This window comes from Larimichthys crocea, unplaced genomic scaffold (assembly GCF_000972845.2).
Source record: "Larimichthys crocea isolate SSNF unplaced genomic scaffold, L_crocea_2.0 scaffold110, whole genome shotgun sequence".
NCBI classification, from domain to species: Eukaryota; Metazoa; Chordata; class Actinopteri; family Sciaenidae; genus Larimichthys; species Larimichthys crocea.
Genome location: NW_020851508.1, coordinates 290,830 through 311,430, shown reverse-complemented (window position 1 = coordinate 311,430; position 20,601 = coordinate 290,830). Strand labels below are relative to the sequence as shown.

The 20,601-nt window shown below is 43.5% G+C and overlaps 1 protein-coding gene and 1 pseudogene across 2 annotated transcripts; both read left to right on the top strand.

The window, feature by feature from the left end:
• The first annotated feature begins 244 nt into the window (after nt 1-244).
• On the top strand, nt 245-18,949 carry LOC104938791 (collagen alpha-6(VI) chain-like). Of its 2 annotated transcripts, XM_027275393.1 has the most exons (29): nt 245-306; nt 404-502; nt 663-1,235; nt 3,743-3,847; nt 3,957-4,538; nt 5,309-5,869; nt 6,042-6,653; nt 6,835-7,377; nt 8,125-8,682; nt 9,301-9,876; nt 10,354-10,923; nt 11,029-11,375; nt 12,912-12,990; nt 13,750-13,895; nt 14,062-14,154; nt 14,271-14,324; nt 14,463-14,534; nt 14,682-14,708; nt 14,800-14,844; nt 15,383-15,436; nt 15,965-16,027; nt 16,758-16,823; nt 16,968-17,021; nt 17,138-17,173; nt 17,250-17,312; nt 18,180-18,242; nt 18,415-18,477; nt 18,643-18,705; nt 18,795-18,949. In XM_027275393.1, exons 4-29 carry the CDS (start codon nt 3,772-3,774, stop codon nt 18,894-18,896), a joined length of 5,568 nt encoding a protein of 1,855 aa, XP_027131194.1. In that variant the 5' UTR covers nt 245-306; nt 404-502; nt 663-1,235; nt 3,743-3,771; the 3' UTR covers nt 18,897-18,949. The 2 variants fall into 2 exon arrangements, with proteins under 2 accessions (XP_027131194.1, XP_027131195.1); XM_027275394.1 differs by having other exon boundaries at nt 256-502; nt 660-1,235.
• Nucleotides 13,383-13,559, top strand: LOC113744690 (uncharacterized; annotated as a pseudogene).
• Nucleotides 18,950-20,601: the final 1,652 nt, after the last annotated feature.

Here is a 20,601-nt window from a genome sequence, read left to right as displayed (position 1 = left end):
ACACACACCACCACACACCCCACACCGCCTCAACTCTCTGTGATTTACAGAGTTTATGATGGACAGTGAAGTAAACTGCTGACAGCTGTAGCTGCTGTTAGCTCAGTTCGTCAGCTTGGCGGTGAGCTCTGAGCTCACCGCCAAGCTGACGAACTGAGCTAACAGCAGCTACAGCTGTCAGCAGTTTACTTCACTGTCCATCATAAACTCTGTAAATCACAGAGAGTTGAGGCGGAGCAGCCGGAGGACATCAGAGGGAAAACCAGAAAACATTTCCTCCATAAAACATGATCCAGTTTCAGCAGAGTCAGTGACACATTGTACTTTTTACTCGATTACTTTTGTGTGACAGCTTTAGTTACGTTCCATGTGCTCCACATGTTGCATTTGTTGGATCCTGCAGGTTCGTCTCTGGACTCTGTCGGTGGGACACACTGTGGGCTTCGCTGTGCTGTTCAACAGAACATGGAGGCTTTATTCAGTCCACAGCGTCAGAGTGAAGGTGAAGCATCCACCGAGCTCTCATGTGACTTTGTGTTTCTCTGAATGAACTCTCTGACAGTAACATGTGTGGAACTGATGGGATGACAGATGAAAGTCTGAAAGCAGAACTCTGTAGTAGAAGATCGGACTGTGCAGTAAACGTTGTTTGTTGGCAGCAGCAGCAGCAGCAGAGTCGTCTGCAGCGATCAGGCTGTGTGGTGTTCTGGATGTTCCTGCTCGATGTGTTCGTTTTAACCTCCTGGCAGATCCTGGACCCCCTCAGACGGGTGGTGCTGCAGGCTTCTCACAAAGATCTCTTCAGATCCTTCATTTAGATTCTCCAACATGTTCATTTGTTTCACTGAGAGGCCAGCAGTTGGAAAATAGCTTGTATCTTGGAAACAACTCAATCATTACACATCATTTCATTATTTGTCTGTAAAAGGAAAAAAGCCGTCGGGCCAAAAAACAACTGCTGACTGTTCGATTCCTGCGAAATTCATCTGCTGTCAGAGGTGAACGCTAATTCAAACAACAAGGAATTAAAGTTTATCTCTGTCTCCCTGCTGTGGTGGGAGATGGAGGACGGGGCATCCAACAGCTGTGTCCAACCAATCCTCCTCCTCCACCTCCTCCTCCACCTCCTCCTCCACCTCCTTCATCACCCTCCAGAAAACGAGGCTGCAGCTCGCTGCATCACTGCTGGACTCGCTGTGTTTGGATGCAGAGGGAGCGGATGCAGCAGCAGATCTGTAAGTCTGAGCGTCTCCTTACTCGTGTGCAGATGATAGTTTAGATGTGAACAGGTGGAAAACGCCGTTTGAAGTTGTTTTGTTGTGTTGTTGTGCTCACGTCTGATCCTTTAAATCAGACCATGTCTGTGGCTCAGTTGAAAGGTTGCTGTGTGCGAACGCTCGCAGATCATGGCTGATCTCGTCCTGACTCTCCATCACGTACACGGATGGATGCAGGAGGAGCTGCTGTCTGCTCTCTAGATCTTCTATGTCAGGATAACATTTGTGACCTCTTCATAAAGGGGTGTCAGGGTTTTATTGTGTGGAGCACTTTGTGTTACATGTTTTGTATGAAAAGCGCTATGCAAATAAAGTCTGATTGACTGAATAACTTGTTCTCACAGAAAACAGAGGAACTGAAATGCAGGACTGCTCAGGGCTTCTTGTTGATTTTTGGACCTAACAGATGAGTTCATCTGTCCTCCATCCTCTGTCGCTTCTCTCAGTCTTTTATTGGAGGTTTGACAGCCTCACGGTAGAAGACAGAGACAGTCTGTTAGTGCACAGGTATTTTTCACACCTGAGCCGAACAGCCGAGTTCTCTGCTGAGGCACCTGGAGCTGTTAGAGATGCATACGTGATGTGTTCACTGTAAATGAACTGAGTGAACGGCAGCTCCTCTGTTTGCCATCAGGCCTTCTGCTGCTCACTGTTGGTGTGTGCTAATCTGTTTCAGGATTTTTATCTCGTCCTTTTTCTCGTGATTTCTCACATCATTGACACATTTAGCTCCCAGCTGTCATTGATCTGTATGTTTGGTGATGAAGTTGTTTTGAATTTGAACAAACAGATACGGACTCGTAATCATGTAATGACTGAAGAATGTGCGCATTCAGGGAAATCTGGATTTTCTTTGGCCTCCTGTGAGGATGTGAAAACACTGATGAAAATAATGTAGCACATGTAAAACAGTTCATTTTCATTTTTGAGGGCCGTGTTTCCCGCTCCAGCCTCGTTAGCAGGTGGCAGTCAGGATGAAGGCAGCTGGACTCTTTGACATGGTGTATATGTGGTTCAGCATTAATGGAGCATTTTTTTGTTTGCTGCTGTCTGCAGGGCCTGAAGATCACCGACACACACGATTGGTTTTCAGCCTGGCACATTGTTACAGAGCTTTCTTTTGATTGGCTGAATCTTTGAATGATGTGATGAAGTGTAGACGATGAAATCCACATTTCACATTGACAAACATTACAGTGGTCCCTCGTTTATCGCGGGGGATACGTTCTAAAAATAACCCGCAATAAACGAAATTCGCAAAGTAAGTTTTACAATTATTATACATGTTTTAAGGCCGTAAACCCCTAACCACACACTGTTATACACCTTTTTACACGCATCTTGTACAGTACTCCCTTAGTTAATCAGGACGCAGAACACAATGCACGTTCATACTGTACAGCACGCTGTAAAAAAAAAAAAGCAGCAAAATTACACTGAAAAAATCCACGAAACAGCGAGTCCGCGAAAAGTGAACCGCGATATAGCGAGGGACGACTGTATTTTTAAATGGTTGCCCCTCCACAGCTTTACTTCACAAACACTCTCTGGATGCTCTTTGTAGACTGATGTCCTGTTTCTTAAATTCAAGGACAGGACGTGAAGATGGATGTTTCCATAGCAGCAGAAAACCAGCGACACTGCCTATATAAGTCACGACCTCTCGACCTGTCGAGCCTCTTTCCCACTGTTGTGGTGTTGCAAAACCACCCCGAATTGCTGCAGACCTGAAATACAAACAGAGAGATGTCTGAAATAAAGGAGACAAAGACAGATTCCAGTTTCGCCTTTGCAAGAGGGAGAACCCAGCTCTGACAGACTCCACAGTCCGTTCACCATCACACCCAGCTGAGTTCTGGGGTCCCACAGCTTCTGGCTAGTTTTATTAACACACACACAAAACAGATACATGTCATATGTCATAGGGCGTTCACTATACACCTTCCATTCCTTTCATGGTCATTCCTCTTAAACAAACACTGTTATTGGAGGTTTTGCTCCATAGATAGTACTCTTCCTGAGATAGTTTGCAGCTGCACGTCAGAGCACTCTGTCTGGTAGGACATCATAAACTTTGACACAACCTGTCTAGTAAGATGTTCTGTGTCTGCTCTCAGTTCTAAACACACTCATGTGTGTTTCCTATTTCTCTGCTTATCTGCTCGTCTCTCTCTCTGTGTGTAGGCCTTGAACCTGCAACTCCTGCAAAACACTTATACTAGTTACACAACACTCAAAAGCAATATACTCTGTGTGACCTTATACTTACACAGATCCATTTAACACATCTGTTTTAATTCAAACATTATTATACATTTCCACACCACCTATTTTACTGTAACTCGTAAAACATTGCGTCTGTCTGTCTGAACTTGAACTCGTCTTCGTCCTCTCGGTTCTTCGTGTGTTTTGAGCAGCAAAGCTGACGATGATAAAGTTCTAACTCGGTCGTGTCCGTGTTGCAGGAAGAGAGAAATTCTCGATTCATCCCACCATGACGGGGAGAACGGGTCTCCTGTTCGTCCTCATTCTGGCAGCGTACTCCAGTGGCGTCGCTGCTCAAACAACAGGTCGGTATTTAAACTGAACAACTGACAAGTTTGTTCGAAAGAAAAATGATGAGTGAGATTTGTGTAGTGGGAAACAACAGAGACACTGATTCCTTCTTCCCCTGTCCAGTGTGTGAAACTGCCACACTGGCCGACATCGTCTTCCTGGTTGATTCCTCCTCTGGCATCAGCCCTGATAACTTTCAAGAGGTCCGGAACTTTCTTGGCAGCATCATCAATGCTCTCAACATCGGCCTCAAAGAAGTCCGGGTCGGCTTGGCTCAGTACACTGATGAACCTTTCCAGGAGTTCCTGCTGAATTATCACAGAGACAAGCGTTCCCTGCTGTCTGCGGTGGAACAGCTTCCCCATCGAACAGGAGGCACAGAAACGGGCAAGGCCATCGACTTCCTCCGGACAAAGTACTTCACCAAAGAGGCGGGGAGCCGAGCCAAGCAACGGGTGCCTCAGATCGCCGTGGTCATCACAGGTGGTGCCTCCACAGACGATGTGACAGCGCCTGCTCAGCGTCTGAGGCAGCACGGAGTCATAGTGTTTGGCATCAGTGTAGGACAAGTCAAGGAGCTCGGGTCCATCGCCAATAAGCCTTCAGAGCGCTTCCTGTTCTCCACCGATAGGTTCCAGGCTCTGCGGACGCTGACGGACGGTCTGCTAAAAACACTTTGCATCACTGTGGAGGATCAGAGGGAAGGTAAGGCACAGAATGATGGGAAACGTTACATACTAATCATCACCTCAGAATAATAATGTTTGTTCTCATGCCCAGCGTAGTCTCACCTTCACACTAGGAAGGAGAGGGTGAGGTGAGGGGTTGCAATCCGTGACAACTACCAGAACTACACTGCTACATGCAACTAAATCCTAAACACTGGTCCTTTAAGCAGTGGCTGATTGTTTAACTCTTGTTGTCGATGTGTTTATGACTTTCACAGTCACCGACTTTGATCGTCTGCATGACGTGTGCGTTTGCTTCAAAAGATGCTGCAATGCTACACTGAGAGAAATATGGCAGATCGACAGAAAACATAATCTGATGCACGCCAACAAGCCACTCGGGTTTCTTCTGGCTTCTCTTTGGCAGACTTGCTTTCAACATTGGTTGCTTGGCCTTTTTTATGGAGAATACCAACCAATGTAGAGTAGGTCACAATTTTCCTGGGAAATCAGGACATTTGATCAGGACAGGGCAAGTTCAAATAAGCATTGTAGACGCTTGTGGACGATAGGTGAGACATGTTGAATTATACAAATGTAGATAGTGGTGCACACGGAGGTCAGTCAGTCAACTTTTGCTGATCAGAACGTGACAAAAATGTGTATCCTTCAAATTCAGAGTGTTGGTTTGGCTGAGCAGGAATTGTTGGCGTGTATACACTTTAATGATCCAACAAGCACCTTTAACCTGATAATCAGACTGTGCTATAATAAAAAGTAACACTGTTGTTTGGTTTTGTTTTTCAGCTCTGGAAGATAAGTTTGCAGATGTTTTCTTCGTTTTGGATAGTGGCATTGCTCCAGAATCGTTCTCTTTGTTTAGATCTGAACTTATCAAATTGATCAATCAACTTGACGCTGGAGCGTCCACTTACCGTGTGGGTTTGGCCCAGTACGGTGACAGTGTCCACGATGAATTCCTTCTCAATGCTTTTCAGACTAAACAGGAAGCTGTGGCTGCTGTCAAGCGTTTACGCCTGCGCCCACAACACAACAGGCCACGTAACGTGAGCTTTGCACTGCACTACGCCTACAATAACTTTTTCACCAGTGAGGCGGGTGGGCGTGCACACAAAGGCGTTCAACAGTTCTTGGTCCTTGTGAGTGGAAAAGACTCGGACGATGCTGTAGCTAGGCCGGCTTTTACGATCCAATCGGCAGGTATAACTCTTGCTGCATTGAGTGCAGGTGCATCAATGGATTCATTGAACTCATTTGCCAGTCCTGGGTACATATTTGATTCTCCAAGAGCAACTCTTTTAAAAAATCTCATCACGTCTGAGCACCTGGATACAAATGTTACTGAAGGTAAGAAACATCATAGCAACCTAACCACGAGGTCTTGTTTTAACATTTCACTGTGTAACAAAGTGTTATATGTTAAGTAGCGACAAAACAATTTAATAGTTTTTTACCTACTACCGACTGCATCTTTGACAATGGCTTAATTAGAAGATAACTAATTACCGTCCTTTCACAGATTGCAAAGAGGCCAATGTGGCAGACGTTGTGTTCATCGTTGATGAGTCTGAAAGCGTTGGAGTCACCAACTTCGCGCTGGTGCGCACATTCCTGCACTCGACTGTGAGCGGTTTGAATGTTGATCAGACTAGAGTCCGTGTAGGCATCGTTACGTACAGCGACAGTCCCACAGCACTCGTCTACCTCAACACGTTCAAAAACAAGGCCGAAATCCTGCAGTTCATAAAGATCCTGCCTTACCAGCCTTACCGTGGACGTGGTAGAAACACTGGAGATGCCCTAACCTTCACCCAGGAAAAGATCTTCATTAAGCAAAAGGGCAGCAGGAAAGGTGTCCAGCGGGTAGCAGTGTTGATCACTGAGGGCAAATCCAGCGATAACGTGGGCAAGGCTGCAAGTAATCTCCGTCGGGCTGGTGTCACAGTTTACGCTGTAGGAATCAGAAATGCAGACGACTTCCAGCTGCACGAGATTGCGTTTCACAACCATGTTTTCAAATTGGGCGCTTTCACTGACCTGAAACCCCTGAAGTCGAGCCTGCAGAAAACCCTGTGCAAAGACGTCATTGGCAAATTCACAGTCTATACAGATGGACAAGCTGTCAAAGAAGGTTTGAACAAGTGTTTTTTAATGTGGACCCTGGTCAATTTTAAGTTATGACTGGTCCACCCTATCCATACATCCATGTGAATTTATACATGTTGCCTTTTGAGTAGCTGTTCTGTCACTTTGCATTTTCATTTTTAACCTTCGACTGCATGAAAAGATCTAACTTAAATTTGTCTCTCTAGCATGTACACAGAAAGATGAAGCCGACATCTTTTTCCTGATGGACGACTCAGGTAGCATCGAGAACCAAGACTTTGATGATATGAAGACCTTCATCATTGACTTTATTCATTCTTTTCACATTGGGCCACAAAATGTCCGCATGGGGCTTGTGAAATATGCTTCTGAACCAACACTGCAATTTGACCTGACGACCTACTCAGATGCCGTTACACTGGAGAAAGCTGTGCTGAGTATTAGACATGAAGGAGGCGGGACACGGACAGGAATGGCATTATCATCCATGCTACCCCACTTTGACAAAAAGATTCATGGTGTCCCACAGTACCTGCTGGTCATCACTGATGGAAAATCTCAGGATGAAGTCCTGATTCCTGCAAAGACATTGAGGGATCAGGGTGTAATCATCCTTGCCATCGGGGTGAAAAATGCAAGTGAAGCTCAGCTGAAAGAGATTGCCGACGAGAAGACTTTCTTTGTCAATCATTTTGATGCTCTTAAGTCCATCAAGGACAACATCATGACACACATCTGTACTCCAGACAGTAAGGAAAACTTAAAAATACAGTCAAATGAAAGAATGTAAAATTAAAGTAAAATATCATATTTGAAATATATATATATATATGTATATATAAATTTGCTGCTAAACTTGCATTTTTATTCAATGTTTGACAGAGAAACATTATTTGGGGTTCATAACTAGCAACCCTCTAATTACTAGACAATCCAATCAACCACCAGAGCCACAGCCACTGGAAAACTACTGTAAAAGTAATAAAGTAACCTTTCTGTACAAAAATGAGAAATAACTTTAATTTGTCATTATTGTCATAATATTTACAACATTTGCAGTTTGGTTGTTGATTTACAGATAATGCCCGTAATCTCAGAGAATCTGTGTGCAAAAGGTTTTTTTAAGGTTACATAGTTTGAATGTAAATGTACTGTTCATAGTGTTCATGTAAAACTAATAAGATTTAAAGTGATTAACATTCAAATGAACATAAAAGGGAAATTGTTAAAATGAACTTACTGGTTCAAACGTTTAATTACAGATAATTATTGTCATGTTTTTTGTTTTTGTTTTTTACAAACGCTACAGAAAACTACTGTAAAATTGTCTTTATTTTCTATAAATTTACAATTTGGGCTGTGGCTCATGTATAAGATTCATTCATTCTATTCATTTATAAATTAGCAGCTTGTCTTATTCCCTGCAACCTCAATAATGTCCAGAAAAGGTGGAAAAGAGGAAACAACGTTAACATTTCTGTGTTCTGTGTCCACAGTTTGCAAAGACATATACAGTGACGTCTTTTTCCTAGTTGACAGCTCGGAGAGCATCAGTGAGGAAGACTACCAGAAAATGAAAGAGTTCATGAAATCTGTCATTGACCAGTCTGACATCGGGGAGACCAGCATGCATGTTGGGGTCATGCAGTTCAGCACCAGGTACAAGCTGGAGTTCCCACTTACCCAATACTACAGCAAGCAAGAAATATTTGAAGCAATCGATGGTATGCAACATTTGAATGAAGGTACGCGCACAGGAACGGCCATCACCGAGGTGTCGACATATTTCGACACAAATCAAGGAGGGCGGTCTAACCTGGCTCAGAACCTGGTGGTGATAACAGACGGTAAATCCAATGATGCGGTCAAAGACCCTGCTGCAGCTCTTAGACACAAAGGAGTGGTGGTGTACGCCTTTGGAGTGGAGGGCGCCAACAAAGCGGAGCTGAAAGACATTGCTGGATCATCAGACAGGGTCTTTAATGTGAAGGACTTTGATGCACTGAGGAAGTTGGAAAGCCAACTGGCATTAAAGCTCTGTGACCCAACAAGAGGTAAGGCCAATACAAGAGTTTGTAAAATCAAACCTTTTGGTATTTTTACAGTTTAGCTCCCCAGTGTCAGAGTACTCCCTCTGTAGTAACTATGTCCAGCTGTACTCGAGTATTTGTTCTGATTACATTACTTCTGATCAAGCAACCAATCATCATCCAGGTCCCCAGCAGCAGCTGATATCACTGCCTAGTCCAGCAGCTACCAACTGAGCTAACAGCAGCTACAGCTGTCAGCAGTTTACTTCACTGTCCATCATAAACTCTGTAAATCACAGAGAGTTGAGGCGGAGCAGCCGGAGGACATCAGAGGGAAAACCAGAAAACATTTCCTCCATAAAATATGATCCAGTTTCACCAGAATCAGTGAAATAGTTGCTGCTGTGTGACTTAGTGCCGTAAAGCGTTACGGACTTCTCCCGACCCGGAGCCCAAAGTTACATAGAGTGAGAACAGACGTACGAATGACAGAGACACCGTTCACCTGATTAAACCTAAATGTTATTTTCCAGTAGAAAAGTTCTGAAATGTTGCTTTGAGTTACTGTTTTGTTTTTCTTGAGAATGCAATAAGAACTAATGAACTCTTCACATCCCTTCTTTGTCTTTTTTATTCAACCAGTTTGTAAGAAGACAATACATGCTGACATTATTTTCCTGGTGGACGGGTCCGGAAGCATAGACAAAGAGTTCAGTAGCATACAGACGTTTATGGAATTAGTAGTGAACAAAACCTTAGTTGGCAAGAGCCTGACTCGTTTTGGTGTAATTATCTACTCTGATGAAGTAGAAACAGTTTTTTCTTTGAATGAGCTTGACTCCAAACGAGACATTCTTGAAGCAATAAGAAAAATGAGGCCACCAGAAGGAAACACCTACACGGCCAAAGCCTTAGATTCCTCATTAAAGTTTTTTAATGCTAAACATGGTGGCCGGAAAGAAACAAACGTACCTCAGATTCTCATAGTGGTCACAGATGGGCATGCTACTGACTATCATAACCTGAAGAAACCATCCGACGCACTGCAACAGAACGGGGTGCAAGTCTACAGTGTTGGAGTGAAAGATGCAAACAAGGACGAGTTGATGACCATGGCTGGTGGCGACGAATCCAAAGTTTTTTATGTGGGCAGTTTTGTGGCTCTAGAATTTCTGCACAGGAATATTTCCGAAGAACTCTGCGAAACCACAAAACCAGGTAAGAGTGTGGATGACATTCAAAGTACTATTACAGATATCCTATAAATGAATGTAGTGTATAAATATATTCACATGTCACATGTTCACATCGAGACCAAAACAAAACCATTCATATGTTTATATAAGTATATGTTTGGTCACTCGACACAGTTCAACAGTCAACATGAATTTTCCTACGTTTCTATGTAGAAATTATTTCTGTAGAGTGACATGCAAATGTATTTTTTGACAAATGTTTCTCTCCCTCTCCACTCTAGCTCTGGAACATTCTTCCAATACACACCCATTGTAAATGTTGGCGTGGTTTTTGGTGATTTTTGGTGAAACTCTTAGAAAAGTCACAGCTCACCATTCCTGGCCGAGCCGGTCGTTTTAATACCTTCACTGTGTTTGTGTGACCAAAACTGCATGAAGACTAGGCACATCAGTTGATAGTAATGCGGACTAATGCTTTTCTTTTCCTTTGCTTTGGTAGTTTGCCCCAAAAATAGACTCAACTTGGTCTTTCTCCTTGATCAGTCCGACAACACCAACCCAGACGATTACGCCATCATGAAAAGCCTCACGAAAGACCTTGTGAAAAGCTTTAAAGTGGGTAAAGAGTTTGTGCATATTGGACTTGCACAGTTCAGCAATGATCATAAGAAAGAGTTTAACCTCGAAGAATACTTCAAAACAGATGATATGATTGAACACATCGACAAAATGGAAAAACGTGGTGGTGGTGGACACGCCTATATTGAAAAAGCCTTGTACAGGATTACGGAATACTTTGAGGCATCACGTGACTGTCAAGGCTGCAAGTATCTAATACTGATGACAAATGGAGATTCTCAGGATGACGTGGAAGATGCAGCTGACCGACTCCGTAATTTGGGGATTGAGGTGTTTGTTGTCGGCTTTGGAAACTTGCACATCCTGCAGCTCTTGCAGATCGCTCACGGCCCAGAGAGGGTGTACAAAATACAGAACAACAAAGACAAAGAAATTGTGAAGAATAATTTAATCGAAGACATCTGCAAGGACGAACGAGACCCTCCCAGCGGTAAGCTGAAAAGTGTGACTTTGCCTCTCTGTCCCTACTTCTTTCCCCCATATTCCTGTGTGTCTCTGATTTCCAGAGGTAAAGACATATTTTCCTTTGACACAGAATGCACCGTTGATATCGCCATTGGATTTGATATTACCCGAAGAACCAGAGATCCTGATGAGAAGATATTCAGTGGCCACCCCAAGCTCCAGATCCTCCTGCCAGAGATCATCCATCGTATTTCCTCGCTACCTGGTATTGGTTCCAATCCGATCGCGACCCAAATCGCCTTCCATATCGTAGATCGTAATGGACGTGCCTTGTATGACACAAACTTCGAAGATTACAAGGACGATGTGGTGGACAAAATCGTGAACCTACCGCTGTCACAACTTACCTACTTCAACAGAGCCCTGCTGCAGTCCTTCAAAACCCTTTTCACAGCCAAATCCAGAGCTACCGTGAAGGTGAGAGTGACACAGCCGTCAACTTATTTTTAATTTATTCATCATGAAATTATCTGAGGGTGGCAAATGTTTCCTCATTCTGTGGGCACAGTCTACATTCAGCATGCTAACATAATAAAGCAATATCACGCGAGCAGAGGTGTGTTGTTCTGAATATCAGCACATGAATACCATGCTGATATTCAGAACAACACAACTTTAGTGTGACAAATCTAATAGTTTTACATGAACCAGTGAAATCAGAGCCTGCCGACGTCTCTTTGGTGGAAATATCAGTTTCTCATCAAATGTGTTTTCAAAAGTGACCCTACAATAAAAAAGACTGGCTCCGAAGCTTCAAAGTTTAAGTTGAATTTATTATTCTAGTACAAGAAGGAGCATTTAACAGTGCAACACACAGAAGGGCCACCTCCCCCCGATACAGGTAACATCATAACATCTTTTTTAGTTCTCTGATCAGTAACCAACAGGATGTTCCTCCTCCCTAACCTGTCTCCAACCCTTGAACCATTGTGAATGACCTCAGCTTCATTCATAGACACTTCATCTCTCCCTGCCAGCCTCAGCAAAACAAGACAAAGGGGAATTCACACAGACATGTAACACACAGAACACACGATGCTGAATGTATGAACTAAAAACACCTGGACCCCAGTACACTCCTGTTTCATATGATCAGAGGGGCGGCGTGCTCTGCACCAGACAGGAAACCGGATAGTTACTATGGTAACGGCTAAAAAACATGACGCCTGTCTAACATTAAAATAACGTTGGTCTAACATTAAAGTAACGTTGGTCTAACATTAAAATAACGTTGGTCTAACATTAAAATAACGTTGGTCTAACATTAAAATAACGTTGGTCTAACATTAAAATAACGTTGGTCTAACATTAAAATAACGTTGGTCTAACATTAAAATAACGTTGGTCTAACATTAAAATAACGTTGGTCTAACATTAAAATAACGTTGGTCTAACATTAAAATAACGTTGGTCTAACATTAAAATAACGTTGGTCTAACATTAAAATAACGTTGGTCTAACATTAAAATAACGTTGGTCTAACATTAAAATAACGTTGGTCTAACATTAAAATAACGTTGGTCTAACATTAAAATAACGTTGGTCTAACATTAAAATAACGTTGGTCTAACATTAAAATAACGTTGGTCTAACATTAAAATAACGTTGGTCTAACATTAAAATAACGTTGGTCTAACATTAAAATAACGTTGGTCTAACATTAAAATAACGTTGGTCTAACATTAAAATAACGTTGGTCTAACATTAAAATAACGTTGGTCTAACAGTAAAATAACGTTGGTCTAACATTAAAATAACGTTGGTCTAACATTAAAATAACGTTGAGGAATAAAGTGAGGAATGTCAGAGAATCATCAAAGCCATGAACGTTCGTACAACATTTGATGACAATCCATCAAACACTGCACTGACTGATGGTGACGTAGTTACCGGGCAGAACAGAGAGCTGGATTACTCACAGGTCTGTCTAACACGTGGCTCCTCTTTGTTCAGGTGATGGTGATCTTCTCAGACGGACTTGATGAAAAAGTGACGGATCTGGAGACTAAAAAAGAAGATCTGAGGAAGTCTGGTAAAAACTGAGAAAAAAGTATAGCTTCATTAATTAATCCTTGATCCCAAAACTCTTCACATCTTTCTTCTCGGCTTGTGTTGTCCATCCTCTTCTCGTTCATCTTTTCTTTCCACCCCTCTAGTTGCTTCTTTGGACAGAAACATTCTGTGCTTAGACTCTCCAGCCCAAATAATACGTTGTGATTGGCCCAATACGCCGTGATTGGCCCCCGGGCCAGACTTTGGACACGCTTGATATAAACAATACATTCCATTTCAATACAAACAGTTTCAGTCATTTTAAATGAAACAAAGAAATAAAAAGTGTAGTCATCTGTGACAGTGGACTGAATATCTCTGTGTTGTAAAAAAATGCAGTCACACATTAGAGGAAGTGACTGATCGGACTGAAGCTCCTCGACTCAGACCGAGTGTAGTATCTGTTCTCATCAGTTTAATATGTGATGCATCCCTGACCCGGGGCCATGTATTAAATTGATATTTGGAACAGCGTGATGAGTCGGGACTTTCTCCGTCCACTCCACGCATCGACCTGGTATCGCAGCATCTCCGGGTGTTTGACACCATAGTATTGAGTATTACGATGTGGATCTACTGTGGCACAAAGGTTTGGACAGGATTTAGAGAACCTCACTTACTAACCTAGCTCAATGACCTTATTTAAAATCCATCATTTCATCCTCTGTGTTGTAGAGAACTAACACATGAACTCCTCTAAGACAGTAACCCTACATCCTGTTTTGTTCGTCGTGTGCAGGAGTCAGCGCTCTGCTGATCGTGGCGCTGGAGGAAGCACGTAATCCCGAGCAGCTGCAGAGGGTCGAGTTCGGCCGAGGGTACAACTACAAGCTTCCCCTGAGAATCGGCATGGCAAGCGCCGGCAGCACCATCCTCAAAGAGATCGTAAGACTGGAGAATGCACTTAAAATCTATAAATCCAGCAGAGATACAAGGAGGCTGAGTAATTCTGCTCCGCTACCCTGACGTGGTCATGGAGTTCACTCATGAAATGTTGACGCAGTTTGGTTAGTGTCAGAAATAAATGGTCTGTATCTCTCTCTTTCTGCAGCACTCGGTGTCAGTGCGAGTGTGCTGCAATCTCACGTGCACATGTTCTGGACTAGAGGGCCCACCTGGTCCTCCAGGACCCGACGGGCCAAAGGTGATGTCACTTTATCCACGATGATAGCAATGCACTAGCAATGACGTTGTTCCGATGTAGAAGGTAGAGCGACATTTAGAGTTTCTGTTCACGTTTCTGCTGCGTTTCATGAACAGGGTGCTACTGGACTGAAGGGTCAGCCGGGTTTCTTTGGAGAGGAGGGACCCCCGGTAAGTGCCTCTTCATTCAGTTTTTATTGTGCAATAAAGTGAAGACATGGACATAACCCAAAATACAGACTAATACAAGAAACGACTGGAGCAAGTGAGGAATATAACAGGAACGTCTCCTCACATTGTTGTTTGAAGGGTGATCGAGGACCTGTTGGATCCAAAGGACATCCAGGCATTCCAGGCTGTCCAGGAGCCCGAGGACAGAAGGTACAGCACAGCTCAATACTGCTGAGCCGTGAAGAATGATTGGTGAACATAGATCCCCTCATGTCCAGCCTTCATCAAAGTACCAACCAAAGTGTGTTTCTCGGTTGGAACTACTTGTTGTATAACTTTGATTTGATGTGTTTGCAGGGTAAGCGAGGAGTCTCAGGCGAGAGGGTGAGTAATGTGTTTACTGAAGGAGGTTTGGACCAACACTTGAAGATGGAAGCAGTGACACTTGACAGCTGTTTCTCTTCCAATGCTGCAGGGTGATGGTGGAGAAGATGGACTGGAAGGAATCCACGGAGAGCAGGTATAAATGTCAACATCTAAACATCTTATTGAAAACTTTAATTTAAAGAAGAAGTCCTTCTGCACAAAAAAAACACAATTATAACACCTCAACCTTCATGAATTTGGAGTTTAAACATTGAAATTTAGATAGATTTCATCGTTTTTGGCAGCTGGTAAAGTTCATATTTTCCGGAGCTAGCTCCATGAATTGGTTGAAAACTTAATTTCTCTCCGAGTTCTTAACGTCAGAATGAAATGTTTTAAAGTCCAACCAGCATATTTGGTATAAGAGTAACTAGCCTCCAAACTAGAGCAGGACAGGTAACGCTGGCTAACGCTTCGTGTGTTACTGGTTTCCAGTCCTGACTGAAATCTGATGTGGTGCTTCAAATGTCAAGTCCTGGACGTGATTTTGTCCATATCCAACATAGATTATAACGATTTATGTAATTTTAAAAAATGGAATAAACTTATTGTAGTTATAGTAAATTTAATGAGATTAAATTCTAATGAGGTTTGTTCAGTACTGAGCTGTGGCTCTGGTTCTGTGTCTGCAGGGAGACCCGGGACCACATGGACCTGGAGGAGGTAGAGGAGAACCAGGAAACCCGGTAAACAAAACTAGAGACCTGACAATTAATTTTCATTTCCCCACGTGGATGAACTTGTCTTTTGTTTTGGTTGTAACTGTAATTCTGTTTTTAATGTTTGACATAATTATTATTTGGTAAGTGACCGAGCTTCCTCAGCCTTAGAGAGAGTGTGAGGAGCTCGGACAGCCGGAGAATTGGGATTAGGAGAGCTGAGCTTGAGCTTGAGCTCCTTCCTTTGGAGGTGATCAGAGCACCTCCTCTAAATGTCAGGAGACCCCAGGGCAGACCCAGAACGTTGGAGGACCTACATAGTCCATCTGGCCTGGGAACACCTGGGGATCCTCCAGGAGCAGCTGGGATGAGTTGCTTTGGAGTACGACGTCTGAAAATGTCCTGCTTAAACCTGCTGCCATCACAACCAGACCCCGGATAAGATATATTTCTACTGTTATTGCAGACACTGTTGTTACTGTTGGGTTTTGATGGTTATATTTGAAGAAAGTGTGCTGCGGCCTTCATCTATCCACAATGAACTGTCGTCCTCAGGGTAAGCCGGGTATCAAAGGGGATCCAGGCATGGAAGGAGACCAAGGGCTGAGAGGAGATCCGGTGAGTGCCCAGAAGTTCATGTTGTCCTATCTCAGATCCCCCTGACCAACCGGTACGAGTCACGATGCCTCAGTACAGACACAAAAACAGTTGATTATGGTTTAAATGTTCATATTGGTAACTGTGCCGGGCAACTTAACATCAATAAGAAACAGGTACCATCTCCCCTGGGTTCATTACAGATAACTTTCTTTCTCCATTCTCACTAAGCACCTCACTCACCATGTAAGTGTCCAGTTTTTAGCACCGAACGAATGAAGCATGATGGTTTCTTAAACCACACCAAACAAAACTTTAGCCTTTAGAAGAGGTTGCGAGCGATGACGGCGGTTCTCATCTGAGATCTTAGCAGACGTGATTGGATCGGGTGTAGGGTCAGTGTTCTGTTAGACATCCTAAAACTCCACGATCACTGCTGCAGAGATTCATTAGTTTGCCTCTTAGTAACCTGGAGTTTCTGACAAAACATTAATGTGGAAAAAGTCTGAAGGTTTTCAGGCTGAATCTCATGTTATCAGAGATTGTGAGAGCCTCTCTAATCCAGTCCAACGGGCCAAGTCTGCATATTTGGACGTGGCTGAGAAAAGGGAGTGTTGGTGTTCTTGCCTCAGTGTTTATAGCACTTAAACTGCTTCTAAGATCTCCACATGTAACATTTCCAATCAACAATCCATCAAACTGAAGTCACAGTCCTGCAGATCTCAGCTAAATCTTTGTGTTTGTCTGACAGGGCGACCCAGGTGTTAATAACACCAAACGAGGGCCCAAAGGATACCAAGGAGGCCAAGGTCCACCTGTAAGAAACACCACACACACTGCATGTTTTTACGATTCATTGCCCCCAATGTGGACAGTTATACTCAAGTATTTCTTCTGATTACACTACTTAAGTTACAAACAGCTAACAGCCAAACATGAACAAGATTTTTTAAATCCACAGGGACTAATTGGACAGGACGGCCTGCCAGGTAAGAATGGATCCACTGGAAGCAAGGTGAGATATACATGTGCGTCTATACACATCTATATATATAATATATTGTGTTATTTGTAATGTAGTAGTTATAATAATAAATACATATGTGTTATTCTTTAAATTGTGTTGTACAGGGTCAGGATGGAAGAAGAGGCCCTCCTGGTGACAAGGTAAGAGAAGACCTCAGAAAGTTTTACAGTCCGTTAACTGCAGAATACACTTTAAACTCTGTGTGTCTTTTCACAGGGTGGACCTGGACCAGCAGGATCTAACGGACCCCCGGGCAGCCCAGGTGGTCCTGGTCCACAGGTGAGTGATCAAACAACATCATGAAACCAAGGTCAATAATCATCTTCATCTTCATCTTCAGGTCCTCAGATCTTCATTAGGTCTTGGAGTCAAGCATTAATAATCCATCTTGCAGGTCATAAAGACTGAAGAAACACTCTGGTCTTCAGAGGATGGTCTTCAGGTCTTCCTTTAGTTCTTTAGGTCTTTTAGGAGTTCAGGACTTTAGGTCTTTGTATGTCTTCAGGTCTTCAGGTCAGACTCAGATCTTTAGGTGTTCAGATCATCAGGTCTTTAGGTCTTCATTAATTCCTTGGGTCGAGCTTTAATAATCCGTCCTGCAGATAATAAACCTTAAACAAATGTTCCCTTCTCTTTGTGAAGTTTTGTTACTTTCATTTCTAATCTGAGGTTGAAAACAGATCTGAATAACTTCCAGGTTGGTTTTAACGTTATTGTTTGTAGTTTCATGTTCATTAGTTCCAATAACCAAAACTCTTCAAGTCCATTAAAGAGTCCATCAGACTCCCACAGAGACACTTCACAGTTTTACAGGATACGACTGCTCAACATGAATACACACATTTCTTATAAACACATTCATACAACAACAGACATAAATAAGGATTAACACTGAGTGCTGTGGAGTCAGTCAGGACAGAGGCTTCACTGATAGAAATTCAGTCAAGCTGTTTGGGTAAAGAACACAATCTGACAGAAGATTACAAACCCGGTGACGGAGAGATTTCAACCTAATGATGTATATTTCCAGTTCTGGCTATTGATGACAACTTAAACTATCTACAATACAAAGATCAGGACTTTATTTAAGGTGTCCCAACACTGGCAACGGCAGCTGTCCTCAATCAGTCCATATTGTCTCTGCAGGGACCGAGAGGAAAAATCGGTGATTCTGGACCAAAAGGATTCCCTGGATCTCCTGGACTTCAGGTCAGTATATCACCACATGCCAGTACTGTTTGTCAGTCCAAAGCGTCCTCCTACAAAACATCAAATTACTGTTGGACTAAAACCTGGACGTAGTCTCTGTGACGTCCCCCACAGCAGGGGCTCTTTGGTGGTTTCAGGTCTGCCTGTTCTGACTCTCTTGGTTTTCCTGCAGGGTCAACCAGGAAACCCTGGAGGGCCAGGAATAGAAGGACATCGTGGTTCTAAAGGACAGGAGGTGTGTGACAGAGGGTCCTTTTAGCTAATTGTTAACATGCTCACAATGCTAACATATTGATGTGTACCATGGTCACTCTCTTAGTTTAGGTTCCTTGGATTCTAACATTAGCTGCAAGTTCAGTCGAGAGAAGAAGGTTTGAATAGTTTGTTGTTGTCATTGAAGGGCCAACCAGGAGATCCAGGTATTAAGGGTCTTCCAGGACCACCAGGACCCAGGGGAATATCGGTAAGGAGGGCAACCAGGTGTGTTTGAAAAATACTGTATAATGTAAACTGTTCATTTAAAGTTGACTGTCTGTCTGCGCTCTGCTTCAGGGTCACGATGGAGCTCACGGTTATGGACCTGTAGGACGTAAAGGTAGAAAGGTAAAGCTGACGTTCAAAAAGTCGAGTTTCATGCAGATGGAGCGCAAATAACATGAACAGTCTGATATGGATGGTTCATTCTTAGAGTTAGACTGTCTAAAACCTGGACGTAGTCTCCGTGACGTCCCCGCAGACTGTCTAAAACCTGGACGTAGTCTCTGTGACGTCCCACTTCCCCACAAACGGAATAAATCCCGCAAACGTAATAGTCAGGGGCGCTGTAATAGGGGGGAAAGTTAGGACAATTCCAAGGGCCCACGACTTGAACAGGGCCCCAAAAAATAGAATTATTAAACCATCATCATTGAGTATTATGTTTGGGGACGCTTTGTGGACGGAGACACGGAGGAAAGCAGCGGAGACCCACCAAAATAAAATCACAGATGTCACGTAATGATATCTATATTTCTGTTCTGATTGTTGTGATAACTATGTGACAAACACAAAGATCAGGACTTTATGTGACGTGTTTTGTGATTTTACCGTGACAAACGCTCCCAGGCGACTGCGATCTTCTGATCACATCTTCTCATTGAATGTGAACGATATGTTCCCGTGCTGAAAACACCTTCCAGTTTTAGGTTGTTTTGCTTCTTCAGTTGTCCTCGACATTCACTCCTCTAGATCGACCAGCGTGCCCGGCCTTCCCCACCGAGTTGGTGTTGCTCTGGACATATCGAGGACGTGCGAGCGGTTAGACTTGAGAGGCAGCGCTCCGGCCCTCCTCTCCCTGCGGGACGACATCGCCATCGCTGAGAGCAACTGTCCAACAGGCGCTCGTGTCACTGGGTGGTGCCTACAGCGCCCATCAAGTACCTGACCGCTCCAGGACTTCCGTTACAGGGAAAAAGCTGAAAGAAGCTGTGAAGAACATCCTCCGGAAAAGACCAATCGTCGTTTTCTGGGTGCCAGCATGCGCTTGTAGGTCGAAACGTTTCAAGCACACAGTGCAGGAATATGATAGAGAGGAGTTGGCCGTGTTCTTTTCTAGCGGGTCTGTCCCAAGATCTTGAGGAAGTTGCCACTGCTGTGGTGGGAGTACAGAGCCCGGGACATTTCTTTGGCGATCATCTCAACGATTAATGCTCCGCCGTCAGGCAAGCACTCGAGGTAGGTTTAGTCCACACAAACAAGGGAACCACACACCTACTCAGCACACTTACAAACCACACGCTGTGCTGTCCAGTCCCGACACCACCTCCAGACTACGTCAAACAAGTTGATCGTTTTATCGATTGCTTGAGATTCATACAGCACCAACAGAAGTTCTCCAGGCTCGGCTCGCCACGGTAGCAGCAGGTTTAGTGACGCGTTCCAGCCTTCTGGGAAATCCTGAGGCATTCTCACTGTACAACTCAGTGTGAGCCAATCAAACAACAAAGAACACAATAGACAAGACACTTGTATGGTAATAAATATTTAAAAAGTACATAACAATAAAGAAACAAAACCTTTATAAAACCAATCAGACGTTGTCCAAGATTGAGAGTTTGTCGGTCAGGATATTTTCTCCATATTAACAAAGTAAAAAAACTGTATGGGTAGGTGGAGTCAGGGAGGCCCATTTAAATAAGAATCAGGCGTCTAAGCCAGGAAAATACAACAGCTACAAAGTTCTCTTGTGATTGGATAGGTCATCTGTCATTGTCTTGAAGATTTCCAACCTAGAAATGAGGCAAAAGGACATGTCCAAGAGACCCGGATACTGACGACATCCCCAAGTATGGACCCGCCAACAAACACCCTTATCATCCAC